We start from the raw sequence: 26,682 nt of genomic DNA, 5'->3' as shown, positions 1-26,682 counted from the left end.
TAGTTATCTAAAATTTTATGTAAAAAAAAGTTTATAGTATTAGATTTTTTGCACAATTGGTCTAGATATCTTAATTCTTAACAGTAATTATGCCTTTTTTATTTTTTTAATTAAAACTATAATACTATTACTTATAATGTTTTAAAAAAAAAAAAAGTTTAAAATTTTTTTAAACCCAAGGCATTTTTTCATAAATAAAAAATAAAATATATTAATTACGGAAAAAAAAGAAAACGCAATTACGCAATGAGGAAGGGTATTTAAGAGGCTGAGTTTTTTAAATATTGTGAAAAGGTGTGTGTTTCTCTTTAATATTTTTCTTTAGGTGAGTTTAACATTGTTATGGGAGAAAAATAATTTTTTGTCAGAAGATACAAAACGTTGGAGACGTTTTGTACATAATTTAAATTTTTTTAATAAATAAAACCAACACGGCACTACCGTTTTGTTAGAAATAAATAATTTAAAAAAAAAGCATAGCTGAAAACGGCATTGCCGTTTTGTGGAGGAGGCAAAAAATTTTTAATTTAAAAATAGAAAACGGTGGTGACGTTTTGTGTTGAAACAAATTTTACCGTTGAAAATGGTCAAAACGGTGGTGACGTTTTGTGTTGAAACAAATTTTACCGTTGGAAATGGTCAAAACGGTGGTGACGTTTAGTACAAGTATGAATAAAAAAATTTAAAATTAGCTATATAAGGTATGCTAGTGTTATGCGAGAAGCACCTTGAGTAGAGTAGAAAGTGAACAATACAAAATTATTTGCCTTCAAATTTCCAGAGAGCATAGAGCTCTTTCTTCTTTCTTCTTTAGTATTTGAATTTGTTCTTACTTCTTTAGCTGCTGAAGCTGTTCTTCATTCTTTAGCAATTGAAGTTGTTCTGTATCTGTTGAGTGAAATAAGTTGTGGGTAAATGTAATAAGTGTATAAAATGGAGAGTTATGTTAGTTTAAAAATATATTTCAATGGTCAGGTTTTGTATGATACACATGAGGGTGTGAGTTTTTTGTGTGAGAATCCATGTGTTATTATTGTTCCTCTTTCAATAACATATGAAGGACTTAAGAGTGTACTCTGTCAGAGTGTAGGTCAACAAGGCCGGAAGAGAGTGACCAATATTTTATATAGGCAGCCTGTGTTAGTATTTGGTGGTTTCGTTCAATTTCAAGTAATGCACGTGGCTGATGAAGCTAGTATACAAGGAATGTTTTCGACCTACCATCAAACTAGAGCACGAGCCTCACTTATCGAGTTATATGTTGAGTTCGAAGAAATTGAAGATATTGATTTTCCGGAACCCAATATAGACTGGATGGGTTATAATACCGAAAGTGATGAAGAGTTTGAAGGTAATTATGAAGTTGTTGGTCCAACTGAAGATGTGGAAGAAGATGATATATCAGTTGAGGAAGATGTAGCAGATGTTGCTAATGCACTAGTGGATCAACATCCTTCGGGAGAACCATCATTTATGCATACTTTGAATCTTGATGCCATGCATGTTCCAGAATTTCCTGAATATGTCAGTAGAGGTAATTTATTATTATTATTATTATTATTATTATTATTATTGTTGTTAGGAATATTTGAATTATTATTAGTATTGTTATGTTGTTATTATTATTATTATTACTAATTATCATTACTCTTTTTATGAAACGGAAGGTTATTATTATTATTATTAACGGTGATTATTATTATTATTATTATTATTATTATTATTATTATTATTATTATGCGTTACAAGAATTATTTAAATTATTATTAGTATAGGTACGTTATTGTTATTATAATTAACACTAATTATTATAAATATTATTATTAGTATTATTATCTAACAGATGTTATAGAAATTATTATTATTATTATTATTATTATTATTATTAGTCTTTTTATGAAACAGAAATTATTATTATTATTATTATTATTATTATTATTATTATTATTATTATTAGTATTAGTCTTTTTATGAAACGAAGGTTATTATTATTATTATTATTATTATTATTATTATTATGCGTTACAAGAATTATTTGAATTATTATTAGTATAGGTACGTTATTGTTATTATAATTAACACTAATTATTATAAATATTATTATTAATATTATTATCTAACGGATGTTATAGAAATTATTATTATTATTATTATTATTATTATTATTATTATTATTAGTCTTTTTATGAAACGGAGGTTATTATTATTATTATTATTATTATTATTATTATTATTATTATTATTATTATTATTATGCGTTACAAGAATTATTTGAATTATTATTAGTATAGGTACGTTATTGTTATTATAATTAACACTAATTATTATAAATATTATTATAAGTATTATTATCTAACGGATGTTATAGAAATTATTATTATTATTATTATTATTATTATTATTTTGTTTTATCATTCGTGCAGTTGCTACTGTTGTCATAGATGGTGAATTTGTCGTTGGAATGGAATTTAACTCTAGGGAAGCTGTGATTGCAGCAGTTAAAGAGTATACCATTCAGAGGGGCGTCGATTATAGGGTGTATGAATCTGAACCGACAACATTTTATGCTAAATGCGTACATTATGGAACAAGTTGTGATTGGCTTATCAGAGTCAGTCTTATAAAAAGACAGTATTGTTGGGTGATAAGGAGGTATAACGGTAGTCACACGTGCATCAGATCTACCATCTCTCAAGATCATGCCAAACTGGACTCTGGTACAATTGCAGAAGCGATAAAATCATTGGTTGAAGCCGACCCATCTCTGAAGGTGAAATCTGTAATTGCTGAAGTGCAGTCGAAGTTCAACTATACAATAAGTTATCGCAAAGCATGGTTGGCCAAGCAAAAAGCAGTTGAGAAAATATTTGGTGGGTGGGAAGCTTCTTATGAAGCTTTGCCGACATGGTTTGAAGCAATGGTTGCAAAAGAACCATCAGCAGCTGTTGAGTACGAAACTGCATATGCTTACCGAGGGGATGAGTTGGTTGAGGATCTCAGGATTTTGACGCGAGTCTTTTGGGCTTTCTATCCTTGTATTAAAGCATTCAGAAGCTGCAAGCCGCTGGTACAGGTAGACGGCACACACTTGTATGGAAAATATAAAGGGGCTCTCTTGGTTGCAGTATCACAAGATGGAAATGGGAATATCGTGCCTCTTGCATTTGCCATAGTCGAGGGTGAGACCGCCGATGCTTGGCACTTTTTTCTTAGCCATCTACGAACGCATGTAGTTAATCGAGATGGTGTTGGTCTTATCTCTGATCGACACGAGTCCATTATCTCAGCTGTAGGTCGTAGTGATGGAGCATGGCAATATCCGAGAGCTGTTCACATGTTTTGCATCAGGCACATAGCTTCTAACTTCTTGAGAAGGTTCAAAGCGCCAGGAATGCAGAAGCTGATTGTCAACATAGGTAAATAAATTATTTACATTTTATGCAGTTTGTGACCGACGGTGAAAAGTTAACAAGAAACTGATGGTATTATCTGGATTCCGTTGTTCTCTTATGGCAGGCTATTCTAGAACAGTCCGTGAATTCAACATGCGTTACGAGAGATATTGTGAGCGGGGTGTGGCTTACAAGCAGTGGCTCGACAATATTCCTCGGTCACAATATGCCTTGGCATATGATGAGGGACATCGCTGGGGACACATGACCACTAACCTAGTGGAGTGCATTAACGGAGTTTTGAAAGGCGCACGTAATCTTCCTGTGACAGCCCTTGTCAAGGCAACTTTTTACAGACTTAATGCCTTGTTCACAAGGAAGAGGGCCGAGGCTGAGGCTCGTATAAGTGCAGGTCATCTATTCTCCGAGTATGCAACTGAGAAAATCCAGTCTAACCAAACGGCATCAGGAAATATCCAAGTTAATTTATTTGACAGGCAGAAAGAAGTTTTTGAAGTACGGGAGATGCCCAGCGGTTTAGAGTTTGCAGTAAATCTGCGTCTAAGACATTGTGATTGTGGTGAGTTTCAGGTCGATCGAATTCCTTGTCGCCATGTATTTGCCTGTTGTGCAAACCAGCGCCTAGATTGGAAGCAGTATGTGCATGAGGTATATACAATGGCAGAGATCCGAAAGGTGTATAGAACCCGATTCAGACCACTAGGAAATCCAACAACATGGCCTGTGTATCAAGGACCACGACTAATACCAAATCCTCACCTCAGGCGAGTGGCCAAAGGTCGTCCTAAAAAAACACGCTTCTTGAATGAAATGGATATGCGTGATTTACGTGGTCCTAGGCGTTGTAGACTTTGTGGTGGTGAGGGTCACAGCCGAAGTAGATGCCCGCATCGTGGAGGAGCTAGTGCTAGTGGTTCGGCTCCGAATGAGTAGTTGTCAACTTGGCTGATTTTTTATTGTCCCATTTATGTTATTTACTCTTGTATTTAGTTGTATCCATTTAACTCAGTTGCTCGTATTTATAGTTGTATCCATGTAATTGATTTAATCTCTTTTTTAGTGTTGTCCATTTAACTTGTTTAGGTGATATTCAGTTGAAGTTTGGTTCTTTCAAGTCACATTTCACACAATTCAATAGTTAAACTCTTACATTTTTAAAAAAATTCGGACATAACCTCTTCTAAAAATGGACTTAACCACCCTTTAGGGTTCTTTCAATCTCAACAATTCATCAACCATGTTCACAACAATCTAAACCCTACTGTGCACTATCATTAAACAATAGTCTCTCTACATATGTATAATAAATATTACTACAATGGTTCATTTAGAGAAAGTTTTCTTCATGCTTCGTGCCATTTTGGAACATCCTTTCTTCACCCTCTTTTTAATGGTTGACGGAGACCATCTAGAGGCACTTTTACGAGCTGGGTCAATCCTAAGGTCATATCCCTTATCCAGGGCACCTGAATGATAACAAAAATTAGCCCTGGTCAATACTCATGTATCAATAATATGAATACTAACCCTAATCAAGAAACAATAGGGTGAATAGCAAACCTAAATCAACAGCCAAAAATAATTTAACACAATATTATTACTATATCACTAAATAATGTATCATAAACATAAATATCAATCCCATTCAATGCATAACAATCAAATTACCTGCACCAGCTTCGTCAACCATTTCATCACTTGTACCGCCCTCATCAACCGCATCAGGAACTAAACCGAGCTGATCGACTTCATGCTCCCCTGCACTAGTCTCCTCAACCACATTGTCAGTCTCCTCCTCATCCTCTTCGGGCATAGAAATCCGTGTCGGAGTCTGCCGACATCCAATCCCCCTATGGACACTCCTACCAGAATCAACAGAGCTTCTCGGCATAGAGTACTCAGAAAAGGACCGCGGTGGACGACTTGCATCCAAAGATAATCGACCAGGACCCTCTTGAGGCACCGGCACCTGTACAGGGTCTTGGGTAGAGAATAAATTATCTACCCATTGAGATGACTCAGGACCTTGAACCCAATCAATAATATGCCTATACTGTTCCTCATCATGTGTCGATGTCCCTAGTATTTGTGTCAACGAATAGTGCGGTGCCTGGGTCGGTATGTATTCCTCGTGCATCGTATTTTTATACTGCTCGATAGCTGATTGATAATCATTCCACCTGGCATATTGCAACAACTCATATTTTTATAAAAATTTGGACATAACCTCCCCTAAAACTGGACTTAACCACCCTTAAGGGTTCCCTCAGTTCATAAATCATTTCAACCATCAACCACTCAGCACATCAAATTAAATCATAAGTCATTCGTAATATCAGTTACTACAGAAAAAATCACTAAATCCACATCTTAGCTAAATTTTACCTGCGAGCAAGTGGAAAGCTAGTATCCATCGGCAGTGGTCCTATTGACGGCATTCGTAACCATGCCCATACAAGGAGCAATGGCATAGGACCATCAATGTCCTTGCAGTCATACCTAGATGCCCGACATAAGGATCGATACATGTGTGCAAGGCAAGCTGAACCCCAACTAAATTTGTGAATCTGAGAAAAGTCACGAAGCAACGGCAAATACTTCCAGTGCACACTGATTCCAGACTTGTCACTAAATAAGGTTGTTCCAAATAGACACATTATGTGACATTTTACATAAATTTCCCTACTTACTGCGTCAGTCAAATGTTGGCGCCGCTTTAGGGTGCGAAACCATGCTAGCTTGACTCCGCTTCCTCTATGGTCGTTCGGGCCAGGAGCAATACCAAATTGGGTCATGCACTCATTCTCTAACCCACTTGTGCTGTGGTCAGTTGATCCAGTAACTGGCAAGCCGTGAGTTCGGAGTCCAAAAATCATGGCTACGTCCTCCAACGTAATCGTGCACTCGCCGTGTGGAAGATGAAATGTGTGCGTCTCAGGCCGCCACCTTTCAACTAGTGCGTCTATAGTTGGACCGTGAGACATGATCCTTCCAATCTGAGATATATGATAGAATCCGCTCTCTCTGAGTTGTTCTTCCACCCTAGCATCATATGAGTCTATTTGGTGTAAGTGTCTAGTGTGCAAATTTCGTGAACCCTGATAACAAAAATAATAACTAACCGTCATTAACCAGAACTAGTCAATATTACCAAACTAATACTCGGTTTAGTAACAAATATAATTAATAATTACTAAAAATCCAAATAATTTATAATTACTAATTGAATTATTAATTATTAAGCATAACAGTAAACACAAAAATTACTTACATATATAGGATGTTGAAGATATTCTGATATATGCTCGTCAGCACGTGTGATGTCACGTTTTCCCATTTTTGTCTTTAACGCTACATTAAAATAATATAAAAAAAATTACTTATATTTTTTTTTCTTTTTTACTGAAAACAATAATAATAATAACTCTTAATCTATTTACTAAATACATATCCTAAAAATTACTAATTATCCGATCTAAATATCTCATCATTATTTTTCAATATATATTGCAAAAATGTCTAAAATTACTAAACATACTAAAATTTAATAACAATAATTTTGCTTTTCAATAATTAAATAAAATAAAAAAGCGTAATGGTATATATATATAATTAATAAATATTCAGTTTTATTATTAAAAACTTCACGCACTACATATATAAATTAACAAAAAATCTAAACTAATAAAAACTGAAACACCTAATATTTTATATAAAAAAAATTTAAAAAATAACCCAGGCTCATTAGATAATAATTAAGGCTATATATTTTAGTTAAATTTTAACCTAAAAACCTAAATCACTAAAAAATTATATCCGAATTAAATAAATAATTCTGTTTTGAAATCAATTATTTTAAATAAAACTAAAATTATTAAATTTTTTTCGAATAAATTATTTAAAATATAACTAAAATTACTAAAAACGTCTGTTTCTCAAAAAAGTTAAAATTAAAACAAAACTAAACAAAAATTCTAAAGCAACCTTTTTCTCACATAAATTATATAAAATCAAACTAAAATTAATAAAAATTCTATTTTTTAAAAAAATTAATTAAACAAAATTAAAGTTAAAAAAAAAATACTAACCTTCAACGAATAATATATATTAACGATACGCTAACAATTTACTATTATTATAACTATAACAAAGATAATATATTTTTAACTACTCCTAATCAAGAACTAATAATTAATTTATTCATCTACGTAATCAAAAAATTATTTTAAAAATATTATATACTGTTTTTTTTTTACTTTCACTTCAAAACAATAAAATTAATCCTAACTAACTACTAACAATACATTTAAAATGCTAACCTTTTTCTATCTTTAACTGTTGCCGTTTTCCTTGCTGCGGGAATGTGGGGCTGCCGTTTTTTCTGGTTGTGGGGATGTGGGGTAAACAAAATGAAGAAGAAAGAATGAAGACTATGGATATTATGGGCTGAGGAAGAAAGAATGAAGGAAGAAGAGAGTTGGCGTTTTCATCAATGTGTGGGAAGAGAGAGAAATCTGCCACGTGTTGATCATGCACAACAAAACGTCGATAACGTTTTGATCAAAACGTCAGTGACGTTTTCCACATAACGGCGTTGACGTTTTCCTTCCAGTATTTGACGGTTCCCATAGCGACGTTAAATTTTCCTGTTTGATCATTTTGGTGGGTAACACCACCTTTGGCCCAATATTAAAAAAAAAAAGTTCGTATTTAAGATGTCAAAGTCTCTTTGAATTAGACACCAAAAAAATCTTTGAATTTGTTTCGCGCTGTTTTTGTTTCGCACTTTGAAGAAGAAGAAGAAGAAGAAATGAGGCCGATAGTGGACTTATACTCTCTTTCTCACTACAGTTTCGGCACTAAAGAGACCAAGGTTGAGAAGGACACCTCCGTCGCCGCTCGCTTTGATCGTCTGAGAGAGATGTTCGTTTTCTTTTCACTCTTTCTTTCATTACTCGTTTTTCTCTTCTTTTCTTTCCCCTCAAACAAATACAAAATTTAAAACACTTTCTATAAGGCTATATCCTCCTTTTCTTTCTTTTATTTTTTATTTAAAGTTGAGATTTTGACATGTTGCACTTTCTTGACATGATTTTGTTATAACGTTCTAGAGTGCACTGGGAATTTTATAGGGTTTTAGGCCTTTAGGGTTTAGGTTGGTGTGTTTGTTCTTTGTTGCTTATATGATGCATATTTTTTTGCTTTTGTTTTATGAATTTCAGCTATAAGAAAGAAGGAATGAGAACCAGCGTTGCAGGCGTCTTACTGGTGGGTTCACTTGTTGATTTAATCTTCTTTGAATTTAGCATTTTTGGTATGTTCTGCATTTTTATCACTAGTGTTTTTAATGTAACAATGAATCCCCTTCTGTAAGGTACTCTGAAATGTTATTTATAATATATTAATAGAATATAAATGATCATATCTTTTATAACACATGAGCTTATGTTAAGTTTGAAGCTGGAATATGAACATTGAGAAGGTACTCATCTAGCAGCATCTTCATAGGGGAGGTTATTTGGAATGAGTGTCGGGTTGTTAGGATAATTTATTTGGTGATTCTGTTTGTTGTTCTGTCTCAACATATGCTTTCATTTTGCAGGTACAAGAACACGATTATCCTCATTTACTACTTTTTCAAATCGGAGGAACATTCAAAAAACTTCCAGGAGGACGGCTCAGGCCAGGAGAGAATGGTAGGATCTTGAATTTCCACTTGTTTAGCATGATAAATTATCTGATAATAGGAGTTCTTGGCTATCCTAATCTGCTGTTTGTGCTCTTGTTCCTCAACTTGACAGAAATTGAGGGCTTGAAGAGAAAGTTGACTAGCAAGCTCGGTCCTAGGTCGCAAAATCTTGTGCCTAACTGGAAGGTACTGTTACAGTATTACTTGCTTTTTGGATGTATGGAAGAAATTATCTAGAGGCAAAGACTTGGACAAAGTAAAACTGATGTGGTTGTAGAAGAATCGAAATGTTTCTGTCTTATGGATGAATGAATCTATGAAACTGGACAATTGTTTGGATTCTATACCTACTGGTGTGTATTGGATGAGTGTAATATTGTTGTCTTTCCACATTATATGGGCCCATACCAGAAGATATTGTTGATGTTGTAGATAGGTGAATGTGTGGCAAGATGGTGGAGGCCGAACTTCGAAACCGTTATGTATCCACACTGTCCTGCTCACATAAAAAAACCAAAGGTAATTTACCACTGTCATTGAGTATCATGTACTCCTGATTTTGTTGGTCCATGATTACAATTATGCTAGTACTTTGTGCAGGAGTGCAGAGTGCTTTACATGGTCCATTTATCTGAGAGGGAAGAGTTTGAGGTGCCGGGAAATCTAAACCTTAATGCTATTCCAATGTTTGAACTGTATGACAATGCTCAGGTATGGCAAATTATGTATGATTTATTTACTCTTTTTTCTTCCTGTTACTATGTTGAAAATTGTTTTGTAAATTGGTGGGTTGAAACATTTTATCGTCAAATTCTCTATATAAAAACATTTCCATGAACTGAAGCTTTTGATTTTGAAGATGGTTCGACTAATCTTAAAGTTTGCATTAGAAGGATCATATCCTAATTTGTGTATCAATCAAACTTGGTTGCAGAGATATGGTGCCGTTATATCCAGCATTCCTCAGCAGATTTCCAGATTTGAGTTTAGAATGAACAACTAATGCATATTAGGAACTTCCATTGATTCTTCCATGCTGATAAAATACCATCTCCTTTGGCATTTCAAGAGCAAGGACCTAGTTAATTCATTCTTGTCGTTTGCATAAACATGTTGAATGTTGAACTCGTTAGTTTCAAAAGAGAGAGTAGTCTAAGTTTTGGTCACTTTCTGTAGCTTTAGCCTTCTGAGATGATTTGTTAGTTCTTGTTAATCCGTTTCTTGTACATATTACAACCATGTACAGATGTATTTGTGTGACATGAGGGTGCTGATATGTGACACAAGCATTTGATTTTACATATACTGATATACACCTCTTATTGTCCACGTTAGTTCTGCTTTTAACATGGAGAGGACAAATTCAATGTTCCCCCTATGTTACTGATTGTTAGAAACTTTTTCTTTTTGGACGTTATCAGTGTTAGACACCGGCTAAAAATAAAACCGGCTAACACAATTAGATTTATTAAAACCGATTTTTGTTTCTTATCACAAAAACCAGGCTGTCATCTGACACGATCCAAGTCTAACGCAGTTTTATTTAGATTGAAAGGCCCAATCTCTATAAACAAAACTTTACAGTGGCCCAAATATGTTGGTTTTGTCTGGAATTTTTTCGTTTCTTTCTTTTGTTTTTGGTTATTTTTTATTTTTTATTATTGTTAATATTTTTTTCGTATTGTCTGGAAGTATTTGATTTTTCATTTGAACATTTTTGGAGCTATTATGTTTTATTTTAAAAAATCAATATTAATTGATGTCATAAATGCAGAGGGTATGTTTGCAGCTTTAGAAAGCCACACTCAAACTTATGATCTATCAATATCATTCAATAGTATTATGGTAATAATATCTATTATTTATTAGTAATATATTAAAAGAGCACTAAAAGAAGATAATAATATATTAAAAAAAAAATTAAAAGTAGTTTTTATATTTATTCTTAACTTCTTAGATTTTTAGTATGATGCTATATTAACTTTAAGTGATTCTAGATTTATTCTTAACTTTTTAGAATTTTACTATTTCATATTCATTTTTAGTTTTATAAATTTTTAGTATGAGCCACGTCAATTTTAAGTTCATTCTTAACTTTTTAAAATTTTACTATTTTTAGTCACTAAAATTATCAAAAGTTACAAAAAATAAAAATATATGTTACTATTTTTTGTAATACCTTCTTAATATCATAGGATTTGTTTAATATTATTTTTTATATTCTCTTATTCTTTAATTTTACATAGATTATTCTATGCTTTCAATGTTATAGAATTTTTTAAATTTTATTTTTCATATTCTTTTATTCATTAATTTTATATATGTTATTATACTTTTTCAACGTTAATAAATTTTTTTTAATAGGTATGAATTGAGTTAAATTCTAATTCATTTTCACATTTTATATTTATTTTTTCTTATATCACTATATAAATCAACATTCAATTTATACACTTTTTTTTATCCCTCTTCACATAATTTTATATCTCTTTTTTTTATCACTTTTGTTAAATATATATATAGTAAATGACTATTTAATTGTATTTATTAAGAAAAAATGAAGAAAAAAATAATAGTGACTCAACCAACCATGAAAAAGAAGACTTGATTTAACATAATTGCTAAGTCAAGGTAACATTTTTTATAAGTATTGTTTGACATAATTGTATTTATTAGAAAAAAGGTGAAGAGAAAATGATAGTGACTCAACCAAACATAAAAAAAAAAGACTTGACTTAAGTCACTTAACATAATTACTAAATCAAAGTAACAACATTCTTTGTAAGTATTACTTGACGAATTATGTTAATGTTAGTTCTCATATATTTTTTTATAGTTGAGTTGGGTGTAAAACTTATCATGTGAATCACCTATCTTATACAATAATAAAAGGTGCAGTTTAAAGTGTATCTAATAAAAATGAATAAAACAATATATTTTAATTTTAAGGCTATTTTTAACTTTTAGCAAATAACTACCATAGTACTTCATGAAATTTTTTGCAAGGTTTTATAGGATTCAAAATGAAACAAGAGGACAAGGAAATTACTTGGAACAACTGTAGCTGATTTAAAGAAACTACAAGATGAAGCTGACGTCCAAACAAAAATGAAAAATCTATGTAATAGATCACTCATATTTAAAGTCAAATTAAACGATTATAACCTAAAGGAAGGATCCAAAAAATTCACTATGACAAAGACATTTGTTCTACAAAATGAAGCCCAATACAAAATATCCTTAAAAGAAATCAAACAGGTATTAATATTAAATCGTAATATTAAACTCTATGTTACAAATAATTTAATATTTATATATTTTTCGACACTTACTAACAAAATTATATCCTTTGAAAAAAAAGAAAAAAGAACTCACCAACGCTAATATCATCCGATGAAAATCTACTGCCAATAAACACATTACGAAGAAAAAACTAAAATACATTAACAAGCAACAATAGGAATAATTAGATCAACAAATAATAGCAACAACGAAAAAAAAGACAATCAAGATCATAAATGCAAATTAATGACAAGATAATTTTACTCCAAACATTCAAACGAAGGAAAACAAAACAAGTATCACCAACAAGTAGCAACATAACATTATAACAAAAAGGAAGACGCCAAAAGCAAAAAAAATTAAGTAAAAAACTATATTGAACAACTTTTTTAAATTTACTACGTAATAAATTAAAACCTTAGACAATTTTAAATATATTCATATATGATTAAATAAAAAATTTATTAATATATTATTTATTGCAATTACTCGATTAAATTCTTCATATAAATATATACTATTTTATTTAAAAATATTAGATAAATTCTTCGTATAAATAATATTTCATTTAATAAAACTTAATTAAAAAACTTTAGGTAAAAATCATAATACAAATTCTCCTCATTGCGTGGGTCAAAATCTAGTATATGCTTATTTAGGAGACATTTTATATATATATATATAGTATAACTATAATATAATGAAAACAAGACCAGTGCTTAATATAATTCAGATGCAGGTGCATGATGCTTAATATCTATCTGTGTAACTTAAAATGGTAAAGAGCCGAATTTCCATCAAGTGCTTTGTCATAAAAGTATGCTCTGTAATCCTCCAATAATGTTTCCCCATAAAGAGAGAAGGATTATCTCGAGACAATAGCTCCCTTATGGGGGGCATAGATTATTGTTGATGGAGACTGGAGAGTGATCATGAGTGATGAACATTGCTATTTCTAACAAGTATACTACTCTGGACCACATACATTAATCTCTAAGTAGCCTTAGAAATGTGAATATGATGTGTTGATACAGCAAGTGTTTGAGCCCTATATTATGTTCTTTGAAACCATATTTTGTGATATCATATTTTATCTTTGCAACAAAAAATGATAAAGAGCAGAATTGCCACCAAGTCCCTTGTTATAGTAATAAGCATTAAAATCTTGTAATGATGTATCCCGATACAGAGGGGGGTTATCTTGTGAAAGTAACTTGATAGGACCATATATTCTTTGTGATGGGTAGTTATCAAGAGTGAAGAAGCATGCAACTGATACTCTAGGTCCTCTATGGTTTGCCACAATACGGTGCTCTACGCTTTTCAATTTGTCATTAGATATCAGCTGCGAATGGTAACATGAATTAAGATTATTACACGATATATGATTCTGCTCTAGTTACATTATAAATTATGCATCTATTGGAAAGGATTCACATGTCATAAACGGTAGTCAAGTAGTGCATAAACATTCTGTCAAAAAGGTGTAATGTAGGCGGCCTAACTTAATAACAGTATCGATGGCTGATTCCACGAAAGATTCACACGTCATATAGAGAACAAACTGGAAGATTTTAATAGATTAGGAAAATATTGGACTCACTTGTAGCATATCTCCAATGTTAACTACCAAAGCTGAGGTGAAGAGAGAATTTTATTCACGTGATATTATACAGTGTGTTCTACAACACCAACTTCAATTTTTATACAACTTCAGAGGTTAATTTGAGGGACACCCTCTATTGTTTATTGGCACCAAGGCCCCTTGACCCTCACCAACTCCCTTCTATTTGGAGGTATATAACTCTAGCTTGCTTTAGTTTGGTAGAGACTTACACGTAGTATGTAGTGGATAGTTGAAAACTAATTTAAATTAGTCAAATGACTAATTTATTCGTTCGTTTAAATAAATGTCAAAAGGTTTGAATATGTAATAAATATTGATTGGTTGTAAACCCTTAAATAAAATTTTAATTTAGAATGAATTAATTCTTGACTTACCAAATTAGGGAGATATAGTGAAAATTTTAAAAAATAGTTAATAATAAAAAATTATTAAAAAATTTGATATGCTTTCAACTATTAACGTTTCATAAAAATAACTATACATGAATTTTCACCTATTAATTTAATTAGGTTAGGTAATAACTATTTCTTTTCTTTAAATAAGGTGATAGATTTGATTTTTGTTTAGAAGAAGCTAGTTACGTTTCTATTTCATTTTTTATATTCTCATTATTTAAAATAAATTTTAAAAATAATAACACAATAAAAATGTTAAAATTATTTGTTTCTATGACATGCGAGATTAATTTGTTTGCAGAAATTTAATAATTGAGTACTTAGATCATGTCAAGAAACTGGCACTGATGCTGTTGAAATTGCTTTTGTAGGTGTTAGGCCTAGAAGGCAATTACCTCAAGAACATAGATTGCGCTGAAGGGATTTTTATGGTTGGAAATTATTACCCTCCTTGCCCTGAGCCTGAACTCATTTGGGGGTTAAGTGCTCATCATAAGGATATGGGCTTTATAACTGTTCTTCTACAAGACCAAGTTGGTGGACTTCAAATCTTTCATAAAAACCAATGGTTTAATATCACCTCCCTTTCAATTACCAAAAAAAAAAAAATCACTCCCTTTGCCGGTGCTTTTATCATTATCCTTGGTGACATGATGCAGGTGATCATAATTTTATCATTGTTTTTGTTTGTGATTTATATTAAAAGTAAAATATATTTTTTATTTTTAATATTTATAATTTTTTAAAATTTTTAAAAATATTTTTAATTTAAATTTGTTTTTAATATTTTATTTATGTCAAAATTAATTCTGAACGCTAACTCTATTTAAAATGTTAGAAACAAAATTAAAAACGTATAAAAATAATTTTGATATAAATAAAAAATTCATATTAAAAATTAAAAAAAAATATACATTAGAAAAACGTACTTTAATCTTTATATTTAAAGGACTGCTAGGGGGCCATCAATTTTTGTGATTTGTAGCCATCAAATAGCCATCAATGATGGTTTTAATGGTATGAGATTGGTGTGAGATTTCATCCAATGGCTCATTTTTTCTTTGCTGGTTACATGTTGGCCAAAATTTAACAAAGTTATTGGCCCTAGACTTTTCCTTATATTTATATATCGAATTTAATTTCTATTTTAAGCAAATATCTAATAATGTATTACTATGTTATATAATATTCCACAAAACAAATAGTTAAGTTGTTCAAGTGACATATTTAAGGTCTTAGCACTGATTGCAACTAATCACAAATGACAAGTTTATGAGCACCAAACACAGAGTTGTGGCTCAAAAAGTAGGTCCATGAGTTTCGATTTCATGCTCTCTGAAACAACATGTTCAGGATGAATGTCTAAGAATATATGGACCAATAAAAGAGTTGGTGAGGTCTCTTCAAAATTCATTTGGTGTATGTCAAACTAGATGATGTTAGGAGTTATTTATGGAATATCAAATAAGAATCCTAAAAGTCATTGTAGTATAATTTGGATTCTAAAGATGGCGTGGCATCTAACATAAGTGTGGTTGTACCATTATAAATTTCATGACCTGAGATATTAAGACTTTATTTGAGTGTTATTAAATTGTTAGAAAAAGATACTGTAATGATGTAATGATACAGGAATCTATTAGTTTTGAATTTTTGTAATACAACTATTTTTTTTAGCTTCTTCCAAAACTATTTTTGGGTTGCAATAAAATATTCAATCTTTACAAACTTTCAAGTTTCAATGTTTGATTATATTATAAATGTTGCAATTATCAAAGTTGACTTACGATAATTGATACCATTAAGGCAAGCAAGGCAGAGAAAATAACATTACACGCAAGGTTTCCAGATATCGTGAATTAAGTTCTTAGTTGAATAGATAAATTTTATTGAGAACGGAGTGAAACATGGTGGAAGCAGATCACGAACATGGAGACTATGACAGGAACAGGGAACTAAAGCTTCTTGATGAAACAAAAGCAGGTGTGAAGGGTCTTGTTGATGCTGGTTTATCCAAGTTACCAAAGATATTCGTTCATGACAGCCATAAAGTCAACGATTTTTCTTCTTCTTCCTCCTCCTCCTCCTCCCCTGCTACCGATGTTAGTATTCCAGTAATTGATTTGGGATCACTACACGAAGAAGGTAATTCACGCCATGAGATCGTTCAGAAAGTGAAAGATGCGTGTGAGAAATGGGGGTTCTTTCAAGTGGTCAACCATGACATTCCACAGAGTGTTTTGGATGAAATGCTTGATGGGTTGCGTAGATTTCATGAGCAAGATGTTGAGGTGAAGAAAGAATTCTATTCACGTGATATTACAAAGAGAGTGTTCTACAACACCAACTTCAATTTTTATACAGCTTCAGAGATTAATTGGAGGGACACCCTCTATTGTTTATTGGCGCCAGGGCCCCTTGACCCTCACCAACTCCCTTCAATTTGCAGGTATCATATTTACTATGTATATGTAAATAGCTTAGAACCATCAAATCCTGTTTTCTCTTTTTTTAACAAAATTTTGAAAATAAAATAAAAATATTTTAGAGATTGCCTTTTTCCATCCTTTAACTTTTTAGGATAAGTGGTTTTATGGCCTGGTATCAAAATTTTATGTTTAAAAGATTAAGAGTTAAATCTTTGGTGAACTCCACAAGTCAAAAAAAATAGTATAAGATAAATAAAAGGAGAAAAGGAAGCTTATGCAAAAATATAAGCAAATCCAAAAGAGACTCTTACTTGAGAATGCGTGTTAGAAATATAACTATTCATGTTGTCTCTTCCCATCAGCTTAAACTTTTAGGATGAGTGGTTTAACGACAAATACAAACTAAATGTATTCTAGAAATGTTTGTTTTCATGACTATTAATTTGTTTGCAGAGACATAACAATCGAGTACTCAGACCAAGTCAAGAAATTGACACTAACTCTTTTAGAACTGCTTTCGGAGGCATTAGGCTTAGAAAGCAGTTACCTTAAGGACATAGATTGTGGTGAAGGAATTTTCATGGTTGGACATTATTACCCTCCTTGCCCTGAGCCTGAACTCACTTGGGGAATAGGTGGTCATACTGATATTGGCTTTGTAACTATTCTTCTACAAGACCAAGTTGGTGGACTTCAAGTCTTTCATGAAGACCAGTGGATTGATGTCACTCCCATTCCTGGTGCTTTTATCATTAACCTTGGAGATATGATGCAGGTGATGATAATTTCATCAATGTTTTTGGTAGTAATTTATATTATATATTGAATTTAATTTAATTTTATATAGATATCTAATCATGTTATTACTATGTTAGTATAAACTCCTGTATATAATATTTCACAATATTAAACAAACATTTAAGTTCTTCAATTGATCTATTAATGTATTAGCACTGATTACAGCTAATCACAAATGACAAATTCATGAGCGCCATGCACAGAGTTGTGGCTCAGAAAGTGGGTCCACGAGTTTCGGTTGCATACTTTTTGAGACAACATGTTGATGATGAATCTCCAAGAATGTATGGACCAATAAAAGAGTTGCTGACAGAAGATAATCCTCCAATTTATAAGGAAATGAAAATGCCGGACTTGGTTAAATTGGTGTACACTACAAAGCTAATCTCCTCTCCACTAAACCACTTCAGGCTCTGAAGCATCAAGAATCAAAGAAACTCATGTATGAAAGTATATTAATTACAAACTTTCTTGAGGGATGCTAGAGTGAGAGATTCAACATTTATTGTTTTAAAAAACTCTCATGTCTTATATTTCAATAAAAGTCTCTTCAAAATTCATTTGGTATATGCCAAACTAGATGATGTGAGGAGTTATTTATGGAATATCAAATAAGGAATTGTACCATTATAAGTCCCATGAACCGAGATATTAAACCTCTCAAATCTTAAAAATAGTAATGATCAAATAAAACCAACAAAAAGAAATTAACCAATATGTTACACTCAACAAGCTAAGTATTGCAATGATATAGGAAACTGTTAAGTTATGATTTTCTATAATACAACTGTTACATTTTCTATAATCAATGTACCTTCTCTGAATACCATTCTTAAATAAATCAATGTATCTTAATACACTCTATAACTAAATACATTAGTTTACGTGTAGAATATCTCCAATATTTACAACAAGAGCTTCCTTGCACTAGAGGAATACCAACCCATTGATTTTGATGAAGAACTTGAAGAGCTCCAATTTGATCTTGCGGAAGTATTGTTATGAAATCGAAATCAGTGTGCTTTGTAAGTCCCAAGGTTAACTCAGGTTCAGGACACTGTGGGTAGTACTGACCATAATATGATGCTCATCCATGTCTTTAAGGTAAGAGTAGTTAAGGCCAAAAATTATAATACACAATGCCTGTACTTGTTTTGAATATTCAGACACTATATCTCTGTACAAATCACAAATGTTTTCATCAAAAGACACATAATTATATAAGAAGGGGGTCTAAAGTGCACAATGGCAGCAAGTGATGACCGTGACCAATCAAAAGCCATGTAACAAGGTATAAGAAAAGTTGCATAAAAACTAAAGGTAAATAGCTAGAATACTTACTCTGCTTATATCATTAGAAGAAAGGAAAGGGCTATAAAGATATATTGTCCAAAAACATTCACTCACATTTGTACATTTTTTTCCCCATAAAATTTTAGCTAGTTCTACCTCAATTTTCGCACATTAAATTGTTGTCTCAATGCTTGGTGAGGTGATGTGCAGCATTTAATATTTTTCAGCAAGCAAGCATGATTTACATTGAAAGCAATACGTTTCGATATGGACACCTAATCAGGATATTCATGTAATTATTGTTAAACTATAGTCTATATAATGAAATTAATAAGAGTAACCAACTTACTAATTTTAAAGAAACATCATCAAGCACCTTAGAATTTGATAGTTTTAGAACTAAAACTAATATTAGAAACCGTTACCTACAAGTACACACTTCTGGTAATTGTTCTGGATTAAGAAGATCAGGATTTGCAACAAATGAAATAGCATAGTCTCTGAACAACTTACTATTGGAGAAATACCTAACTTTATTGTTGTTATCCCTTGAATAAAACAATATCTTTAACTCAGCTTCTTATTCATCAAACTACGGATTCCATGGATCATCTCATCCACATCTTCAGAACCATGTTTGATCACTTGGAAGAATCCCTAATTCTGAGTAGGATGAAACAGGCCAGGCTTTGTTCTCAACAAGTTTGGCTTGGCTTGGCTTGGCCTAGTCTATAACGGGTTAAAATGTTTGATATTTTTTTGTTTATAAAAATACAAATATTATTTAAAAAATTTATCTTTTAATAAAAATATTTTGTAGTATATAATATTTAATATTTATAAAAAAATTTAAATTTTTAAAGTATTTATAATAGAATATAATAAATTTAAGATATTCTATAATTTTGTTAATAATAAAAAAATTATTTATATATTTAATTATGTGTTAACAGACCTAACAGATCAATAAAACTAATTAGTGAGCGTGAACATGACCTATTAACATATTAAGATTTTTACAAAAATTGTACCTATTTTATAACAGATCAGACTAAACACAGACCAGATTACAGGTCCTTGACAGTTCGCTTGACCTTTTTTCACCCTTCTGAGATGCACTTGAAAGATCATCTCATTCCACCTCTCCCTCACAAAAATCAAATTTGTTTACTCAACCACCTCCTCCCTTTCCCTCACAAAATTCACATTCTTGCCCAATTTCATGATTCTTCTCCTTAAATATATGGCCACACCAATACACATACTGAAGGCAAAATTATTTGGGTTAGACAAAAAAAGAAAAGAAAAAGAAAAGGGTTAAATTATCTGTAGGAAGTGTTCAAACCAGTTTGAGACTGGAGCATTGAAATCCTTTTCTTTCTTTTCTTGTCTTTTATCTTTCATTATAAAAAATTTAAAAAACTATTACGAGAATAAACAAGATGTTTTAATTTTTAAAATATACTCATCCTTAAAGTATATTTTAAAAATATAATACTAAAAAAATTTGAAATTTTTAATGAAATATTTTTTTTAGATTAATTCTAACCTAAAAAGATTTTTATATATAGAAAGATGAATATTTATTTTTATTTTAAATTAAAAAATAAAATAATTATTTTATGTGATAATTTTATCTAACCATTCATTAAAAAAAGTAACAAAATTTATAGAATTATTATATAAAATTATATTAAAAATATGTTTAATAAAATAAAAAATGAAAAATCAATAATTAATAATTTATGAATTTAACCTATATATAAATATGAAGTTTTTTTTAGTATAATGGCCCATACTAGCTCCTGTTTGGTTTCGTCAGTGAATATAAAACCATCCCAATGTACACACTGATTGAAAGATGAAATACGATGAGTTAGATGATCTAAAAAGAAATAAAAAAAAAAGGTTGAAATTGATTCACTTTTCACTCAACTAACCTTTGTTGTATCTCTTTGCAATGGAAGAAATATTTGCATCAAGTTATCTTGAGTCATTAAGTTTTTTACCAATAATATATTATTAATAATTTCCTCTATAAGTTTAAGTTGAATAAATAAAATTAAATAATATTAAAAATTGATAAAATTATATATATAAATAGTACATATAAAAATATGACTATTCAAGTGAATAATTTAGTATTTTTACTTTAATATTTAAAGAATATTTTATTATTTTTGTAATAAAATTAAAATTTTAATTTTTTCATACTCAAATTAAAATTATAATATATAATATAATCAAACATCTAGTTTTTGGAATGTTGTCCCAATCTTGTTCTTTCCAAGAAAGTAGGGTCTGAACAATGGACGCATTTGAACAACAGCTGCAGATGGAACTGTTCAGCCATAGTGATGGTTGTGTTGATGGTTGAAGTGAAAGGAATGAATTGAGTTGGAAGGAATGAAAGAAAACTGAAATGAGAGAAAACTCAAGTGTATTGAATGGTGGCATGGCCTTTTATAAGAAGACACTAGAAAAATTCCGCACTTGTTCCATAATATTTTTTTTTGTGTGTCTTCTAATAAAAAAATCAAATATATATCTATACTAAAACCTAAATAAGTAATTACTTGCACTTGTTCCTTGGATAAATATATATTGCATAAATATATGTAATAAAAATATTTTTAACATCCTATTTTATTATAGTTTTATACTAATTTTATTAAAATATATTGACTATTTAAATTTCCTTATATATATATATATATATATATATATATATATATATATATATATATATTAAAAAAATCAATAAATTATGAGATGATTATGTAGAGCGACATAGTAATCATTCTTTAGTAGTAATCTATGAAAGTCAATATGTGTGGACACACCCCCATTTTGTTCGGTCTGTTAATCTCTTTGGTTTTAGTCTTTTTCTTTGTATATTGTCTTTGGCATTATTCGAATAACTCAGTCAAAACATCTTTATTCTTAATTATTTATTTAAACTTGCTAATTTTATTATCCATTTGTATTATCTATTTAATTTAATATAATATTTTTTTAATGAGCCGTTGAATATATATGAGAGATAAAGATAAACAAAGAACATGAACTTTGAATGCATGAAAACAACATACTCATTACCAAAGGAATAATAATAGCATGCAAAAGGGTCATTGTATTAAATATAACTAATTTGTTTAAAAAATAATATCATTACAGTTTAGTCACATTTTTTAAATTTTTTATGGATTGTTTCTTGATAACAATGACCAAAAGAACAAATATGCTTTGAATGGATGAAAAAAAAATACAAGTATGCACAATAGGAAAGATATCATGCATTAAAAGAAAAAAGTGTGCACATAAGTATAAATTGAACATTTCACGTCTCTGTCTATTCAAAGAAATACTTAAAGTAGGCTATTATCCGTCCTATTAACCTATTTAAATCTACATCTCAAAAAGAAAAGAAAAAAACTTTTTAAAAACACAAATGACAAAAAAAAAAAAAGAAGACACATGGTTCAAAAGCATATTAAAAGCACATGCATTTTAGAAACAGCATCAATAATATAGTGCATTCACATTGAAGAAGATGCTTATCTCTGGTTTCACTTGTTGGATTATAATGTGCTATGATAAGTAAATTCCATTGACTTTGTTAGTCTTTATTTGCATGTTCTATTGTACCAAGTGAAATAGAACTACCCTGCGACACTAATATAGAAAAAATACTAAGTCACATCAATCATTCATTCCGCATCCATTTTCTCATTCTTTATGATATAAGACAGCATAATGCTTTTGCAGTATTTTTTTGTTGACTAAATTAATAATTTAAATTAATCATTCAAAGGCATAAGACATCTTTATGAGTACCTAACAAATTTATTTTCATAATGACATTACCTAACTTTTAGGCAATTTGTATAATAATATATAATTTCAATATCCATCCCCCAATGCACAAACATGAATGTCAAGAATAGCAGGATTTAAAACATTTAAAATATGACAATAGATCAAGTTATGGTAAGATAAGAATTCTATGATAAAAGATAAGCATAACTTATTTGCAAAAGTTACTTGATATACTGGAGGAATGATCAAATATTTAAATTTAAGCTTAACAAATCTTCAAGATATGTAAAATAAGTGAACTCTTAAGAGATAATATCAAAGTAAAAATACCAACGGTAAAACACACAACTTAAATAGTATAATAGGACACATACATAAGAAAGGTGAAAAAAAAAAGGATACAAATTCTTTTTTCCTCTGTTTTCTTAGATTGTTGTCGGATTTAGTGTACCATGGTAAGAAGTGGTTTTGAGGAGCCTCTCGGTTCCTACCTATGAGTGTTGATAGCACCAATCATTTCAATTAGAAACTAAAAAAGAAATCTAATTTGCAAAGTTATTTAAAGGTCATTCTATTGAATGATCAAAGCTTGAAGCAGATGGCAGAGTAGACAACAGCCCAAAAGCAAGAAGATTTTAATTTTTTATTGTATTTAGGCTGCAAAAAAATTGCTCATCCACATAAGAAAAATTGAACAATAACTATATTAAATCATTTAAACTATAAACACATTTGAACAAAGAAATAGTTATCAGATTTGTAGTTGAAGTCTAATTTGATCAAATAAAAAGAAACCACTGTAAGTTTGTTAATAAAGCCAAATTTAAAATTACATTTTGTAAATAAAGGCAGAATATTTTTCGAAAGAACAAAAGCCAAAATAATATTAATTATCTGATTCAACCTAACAAACAATACTTGAATCTAGTAAAATTGGGCCAAATTCTTTGCAAGCTTTTAGAATCAATTTGTAACAAAAACCATAAAGTAATGGAAGTACTTAAAAAAAAATACAAAAAACATAATGAACAAAAGCTCCACAACAAATAATCACATAAAACAGAAAGGACTGGAAGCTAAAATGTAACAAAGCAGTTAAAGACTGAAAGGAGCTCTAACACTTGAGGATCTTTATCTAACTCAAAACAGTTTCTCCAGTATAATTGTAGTAGACATTCACTCCCTCGTAGATGTGCTCCAGAACACTAGTCCCAGCAGATTGGCCATCAATCCGTTTGCAAACTATAAAAAAATGAAAAAATGAATAAATGACCATTTGTACCCATGAAAAATGAAAACGCTGACCCACACTAAATCGAAACTAAACTTGTACCCACGCAAGATGCCTGCCGTGTGACAAAAGTACCCAACCTTCCAAAGACAGGGTACTTTTCTCACACAGAAGGCATCTTGCGTGGGTACAAGTTTAGTTTCGATCTAGTGTAGGTACATATGTCAGTGTTTTCATCTTTTATGGATACAAATGGTCATTTATTCATAAAAATATATATATATATAATCTTGGTGATATGTAAAGACAATCAGGAGCCTTCTTGGTTAGAATGGAATGGAAACTAGAAAAAGGATTGGTTAGTTCCTGGCTTAGAGTACCATTAGTCTCCCCCTGCTCTCACCACTCCCACCAATATTCCTTATACAACCATTAGTTAAATCAATTTCCCGGTTGCATCACAAACTAGCAAGGAGATTTCTGTTAACAAAAAAGAAGGAAAAAAGAAGAAGAAAAGAAACAAAAGAAAAAGGAAGGAAATCCTTACCAACAGAAGTGGCAAGTGTTGACAGTTGCACAAGGCCATTACGCGTCTGACCTATTGATGATATGTCATTCCATTACTGTTTTATGTAGTTAAAAACAAGAAAGCAAAAATCTTAGTAGCACACAAATTCATAAAATGGTCAAAATAAGATAGTAATAACCACAAGACTACTAATTCACTAACCTACCTTAAAATCACTGGAAATGATGTCATAGAATGTTTCTAGTGGCACAATGTCTTCAAATTGGAGAATTGGAGCTGAAGCAGCAAGTGCCCCAATAGCAATATGAGGACTTGCGTTTCTATTTGAGATGATCCTCAGTAACTCCAAGCCTCTCCTTCAGTTTATCAACTTCATTTCTCAACTGGCAAACTCGAAAGAGAATAGTTAGTTATGAGAAGCTCTTATATATGTTTTGTAATTATAATGCAACTGAAATACAGAGACAAAAAAATACCTCTTCTATAGCCTTGTTCTTGAGAGCTTCAGTTAACTTGAAGGTCTGGCAAGTGGCCAATTCCTTGCTCTTTTCTGCAACATTCTCTACTATTTGAGCTAAATAAAAAGTAAAAATTCAGCACATAGAAAAGCACTACAATAAGCTATACGACGTTGTCCAAACTTCAAGTCTAATTGTCTATTATATATTTCAGTAACCACAAAATAAAAAATTGCAAAATCACCTAGTAGTTTGAATAATAAGTGTCCAACCATAACAAAAATTGCTTATTACATACATAAGAGTATATAAGACATAATACATTAACATCCCCCTTTTGGAAAGCTAATGTACATTTATAAGTGTCAAAACTATTTCGAGTGGAATCTTTACGAGTAACCCAAAACATAGAAACGGATTTGCATGTGGTGTGAGTGTGATGAGTTAGGTGAATTCTCCTTTGAGTGCAGAAGCAGCTGTTTGAATTGCTCTTGCAACCCTCCAGATTTCATGTTGAATCCCTGTTTGAATCAGCAATCCCAGGGAAGAAAGCTAGCTTGCTTTCTTGGTCCCTTGGACGCCCAAACACCTATAAGAAGCATTCATGGATTGATGATTAAGTCAAGTTTAGTAATAAGAAAGTGATTAACTAAGTCAACTAACTCAAGCACACTCACAAGATGCTTCCATGAAGACCATCTGCATCAAGGAAGCCTTTTTCGGCAAGGATTATTCTATCATTCAACGCTCGCTTCTTCATATCTACTATATCACCTGCAGTTTCTTGCAATCTCAGTAGCTGCAATTCAGAACAAAGATGAGTACGAATTGGAATTGAAATGGAATAAGAAGAAAAAAAGGGATTCTAGCACTAAAAGATACATCATTTGCAAGCATTGTTTGGTTTACCTTTGATTCATCATCAACTTGCTTGGCAGCAGAAGCAAATTCTTGAATTGACATGGTCAATGGATGTAGAGAAACTTGCTGATCTAACAATTTGAGTTAAAGGGTCATATTGAATCCAATTCAAATTTTAGGAGCTAAATTGAGTATTGAATTACAAAATCTAAGTTTAAAAATTATAACAAGCGAGTAATCAAATTCATGCTTACTCACATTTATTCGGAGCAGAATCACTTGTGAATGGAGTAGTTACATTATTGTTGGCTTCCTCGTAATGAGAATAGTTATTATGACTGTTCAAAGTGCTATCGCTAATCTTGTTGTCATCCTCAATATTTAGCTGCATTAAATTAATTAACAATAAAGATTTACATCCAAGTCATAACCCTAACTAATTCTAACTAAATATTTTAAAGTATTTTAAATTCAGCAACATCACTATCTCATTCTCTTTCTTTTTTCATTTGAATTTTTTTTCTCTTTTCTTTTTCTTCTCCTCCATCATCATCATGATCATCGTTATCGTTATCATCATCTTCTTCTTATACATATCGCGTTTTCATTATCATCGTTATTGTTATTGTTATTGTTATTGTTAAATTTTTGTCATGTTAACGATGTTATCTGATCTAAAATTGATTTTAAATGTGTTTTTGTTCATGATTCAGTCTTATTTGTGTGTTTGTTCTCGAACTGAGTTTATGTGTTGCAATTTTTATATAATTTTAGTTCATTTCTGAGTTAATTGTGTCACAATTGTTATGTAATTTCAGTTCATTTCCGAGTGAATTAAGGTGTATTTAGATTCGTTGT

The 26,682-nt window shown here is 30.8% G+C and overlaps 3 protein-coding genes and 2 long non-coding RNA genes across 5 annotated transcripts; 3 read left to right on the top strand and 2 right to left on the bottom strand.

Annotated features, from left to right (window-relative positions):
* The first annotated feature begins 1,173 nt into the window (after nucleotides 1-1,173).
* Nucleotides 1,174-4,346, top strand: LOC148566367 (uncharacterized). The gene is made up of 3 exons (XM_088487515.1): nucleotides 1,174-1,534; nucleotides 2,424-3,416; nucleotides 3,517-4,346. Exons 1-3 carry the CDS (start codon nucleotides 1,174-1,176, stop codon nucleotides 4,344-4,346), a joined length of 2,184 nt encoding a protein of 727 aa, XP_088343641.1.
* Nucleotides 4,347-8,218: 3,872 nt separating this feature from the next.
* LOC107644799 (pre-mRNA cleavage factor Im 25 kDa subunit 2-like) lies at nucleotides 8,219-10,427 on the top strand. The gene is made up of 7 exons (XM_016348723.3): nucleotides 8,219-8,336; nucleotides 8,636-8,681; nucleotides 9,016-9,109; nucleotides 9,215-9,288; nucleotides 9,535-9,621; nucleotides 9,703-9,813; nucleotides 10,037-10,427. The coding sequence occupies exons 1-7, from the start codon at nucleotides 8,224-8,226 to the stop codon at nucleotides 10,103-10,105; spliced, it is 594 nt and encodes a 197-aa protein (XP_016204209.1). The 5' UTR covers nucleotides 8,219-8,223; the 3' UTR covers nucleotides 10,106-10,427.
* A 5,697-nt stretch (nucleotides 10,428-16,124) lies between these two features.
* Nucleotides 16,125-18,193, top strand: LOC107644793 (deacetoxyvindoline 4-hydroxylase). Its single transcript, XM_016348717.3, has 3 exons — nucleotides 16,125-16,855; nucleotides 17,289-17,610; nucleotides 17,799-18,193. The coding sequence occupies exons 1-3, from the start codon at nucleotides 16,314-16,316 to the stop codon at nucleotides 18,048-18,050; spliced, it is 1,116 nt and encodes a 371-aa protein (XP_016204203.1). The 5' UTR covers nucleotides 16,125-16,313; the 3' UTR covers nucleotides 18,051-18,193.
* Nucleotides 18,194-23,700: 5,507 nt separating this feature from the next.
* On the bottom strand, nucleotides 23,701-24,859 carry LOC148566366 (uncharacterized). Its single transcript, XR_015883728.1, has 3 exons — nucleotides 24,711-24,859; nucleotides 24,524-24,599; nucleotides 23,701-23,987 (listed from the first exon to the last, which is right to left on the bottom strand). It is a non-coding gene; the product is annotated as an uncharacterized LOC148566366 (long non-coding RNA).
* A 287-nt stretch (nucleotides 24,860-25,146) lies between these two features.
* LOC107644800 (uncharacterized) lies at nucleotides 25,147-26,177 on the bottom strand. The gene is made up of 4 exons (XR_015883727.1): nucleotides 26,083-26,177; nucleotides 25,873-25,955; nucleotides 25,641-25,762; nucleotides 25,147-25,552 (listed from the first exon to the last, which is right to left on the bottom strand). It is a non-coding gene; the product is annotated as an uncharacterized LOC107644800 (long non-coding RNA).
* Between the last annotated feature and the right edge of the window lie 505 nt (nucleotides 26,178-26,682).

This window comes from Arachis ipaensis, chromosome B5 (assembly GCF_059453495.1).
Source record: "Arachis ipaensis isolate K30076 ecotype BB chromosome B5, ASM5945349v1, whole genome shotgun sequence".
NCBI classification, from domain to species: domain Eukaryota; kingdom Viridiplantae; phylum Streptophyta; class Magnoliopsida; order Fabales; family Fabaceae; genus Arachis; species Arachis ipaensis.
The sequence above is the reverse complement of the archived record's forward strand: the minus strand, read 5'-3'. Positions and strand labels throughout refer to the sequence as shown.

Excerpts from the sequence above, each read along its gene's own strand:
- LOC107644799 (XM_016348723.3), top strand. The coding sequence starts at position 8,224 with ATGAGGCCGATAGTGGACTTATACTCTCTTTCTCACTACAGTTTCGGC. Across the intron at positions 8,337-8,635 it reads TTTGATCGTCTGAGAGAGAT|CTATAAGAAAGAAGGAATGA; the intron begins GTTCGTTTTCTT and ends TATGAATTTCAG. Across the intron at positions 9,289-9,534 it reads ATCTTGTGCCTAACTGGAAG|ATAGGTGAATGTGTGGCAAG; the intron begins GTACTGTTACAG and ends TTGATGTTGTAG.
- LOC107644793 (XM_016348717.3), top strand. The coding sequence starts at position 16,314 with ATGGTGGAAGCAGATCACGAACATGGAGACTATGACAGGAACAGGGAA. Across the intron at positions 16,856-17,288 it reads CAACTCCCTTCAATTTGCAG|AGACATAACAATCGAGTACT; the intron begins GTATCATATTTA and ends ATTTGTTTGCAG. Across the intron at positions 17,611-17,798 it reads ACCTTGGAGATATGATGCAG|CTAATCACAAATGACAAATT; the intron begins GTGATGATAATT and ends CACTGATTACAG.
- LOC148566367 (XM_088487515.1), top strand. The coding sequence starts at position 1,174 with ATGCACGTGGCTGATGAAGCTAGTATACAAGGAATGTTTTCGACCTAC. Across the intron at positions 1,535-2,423 it reads TCCTGAATATGTCAGTAGAG|TTGCTACTGTTGTCATAGAT; the intron begins GTAATTTATTAT and ends TCATTCGTGCAG. Across the intron at positions 3,417-3,516 it reads GAAGCTGATTGTCAACATAG|GCTATTCTAGAACAGTCCGT; the intron begins GTAAATAAATTA and ends CTCTTATGGCAG.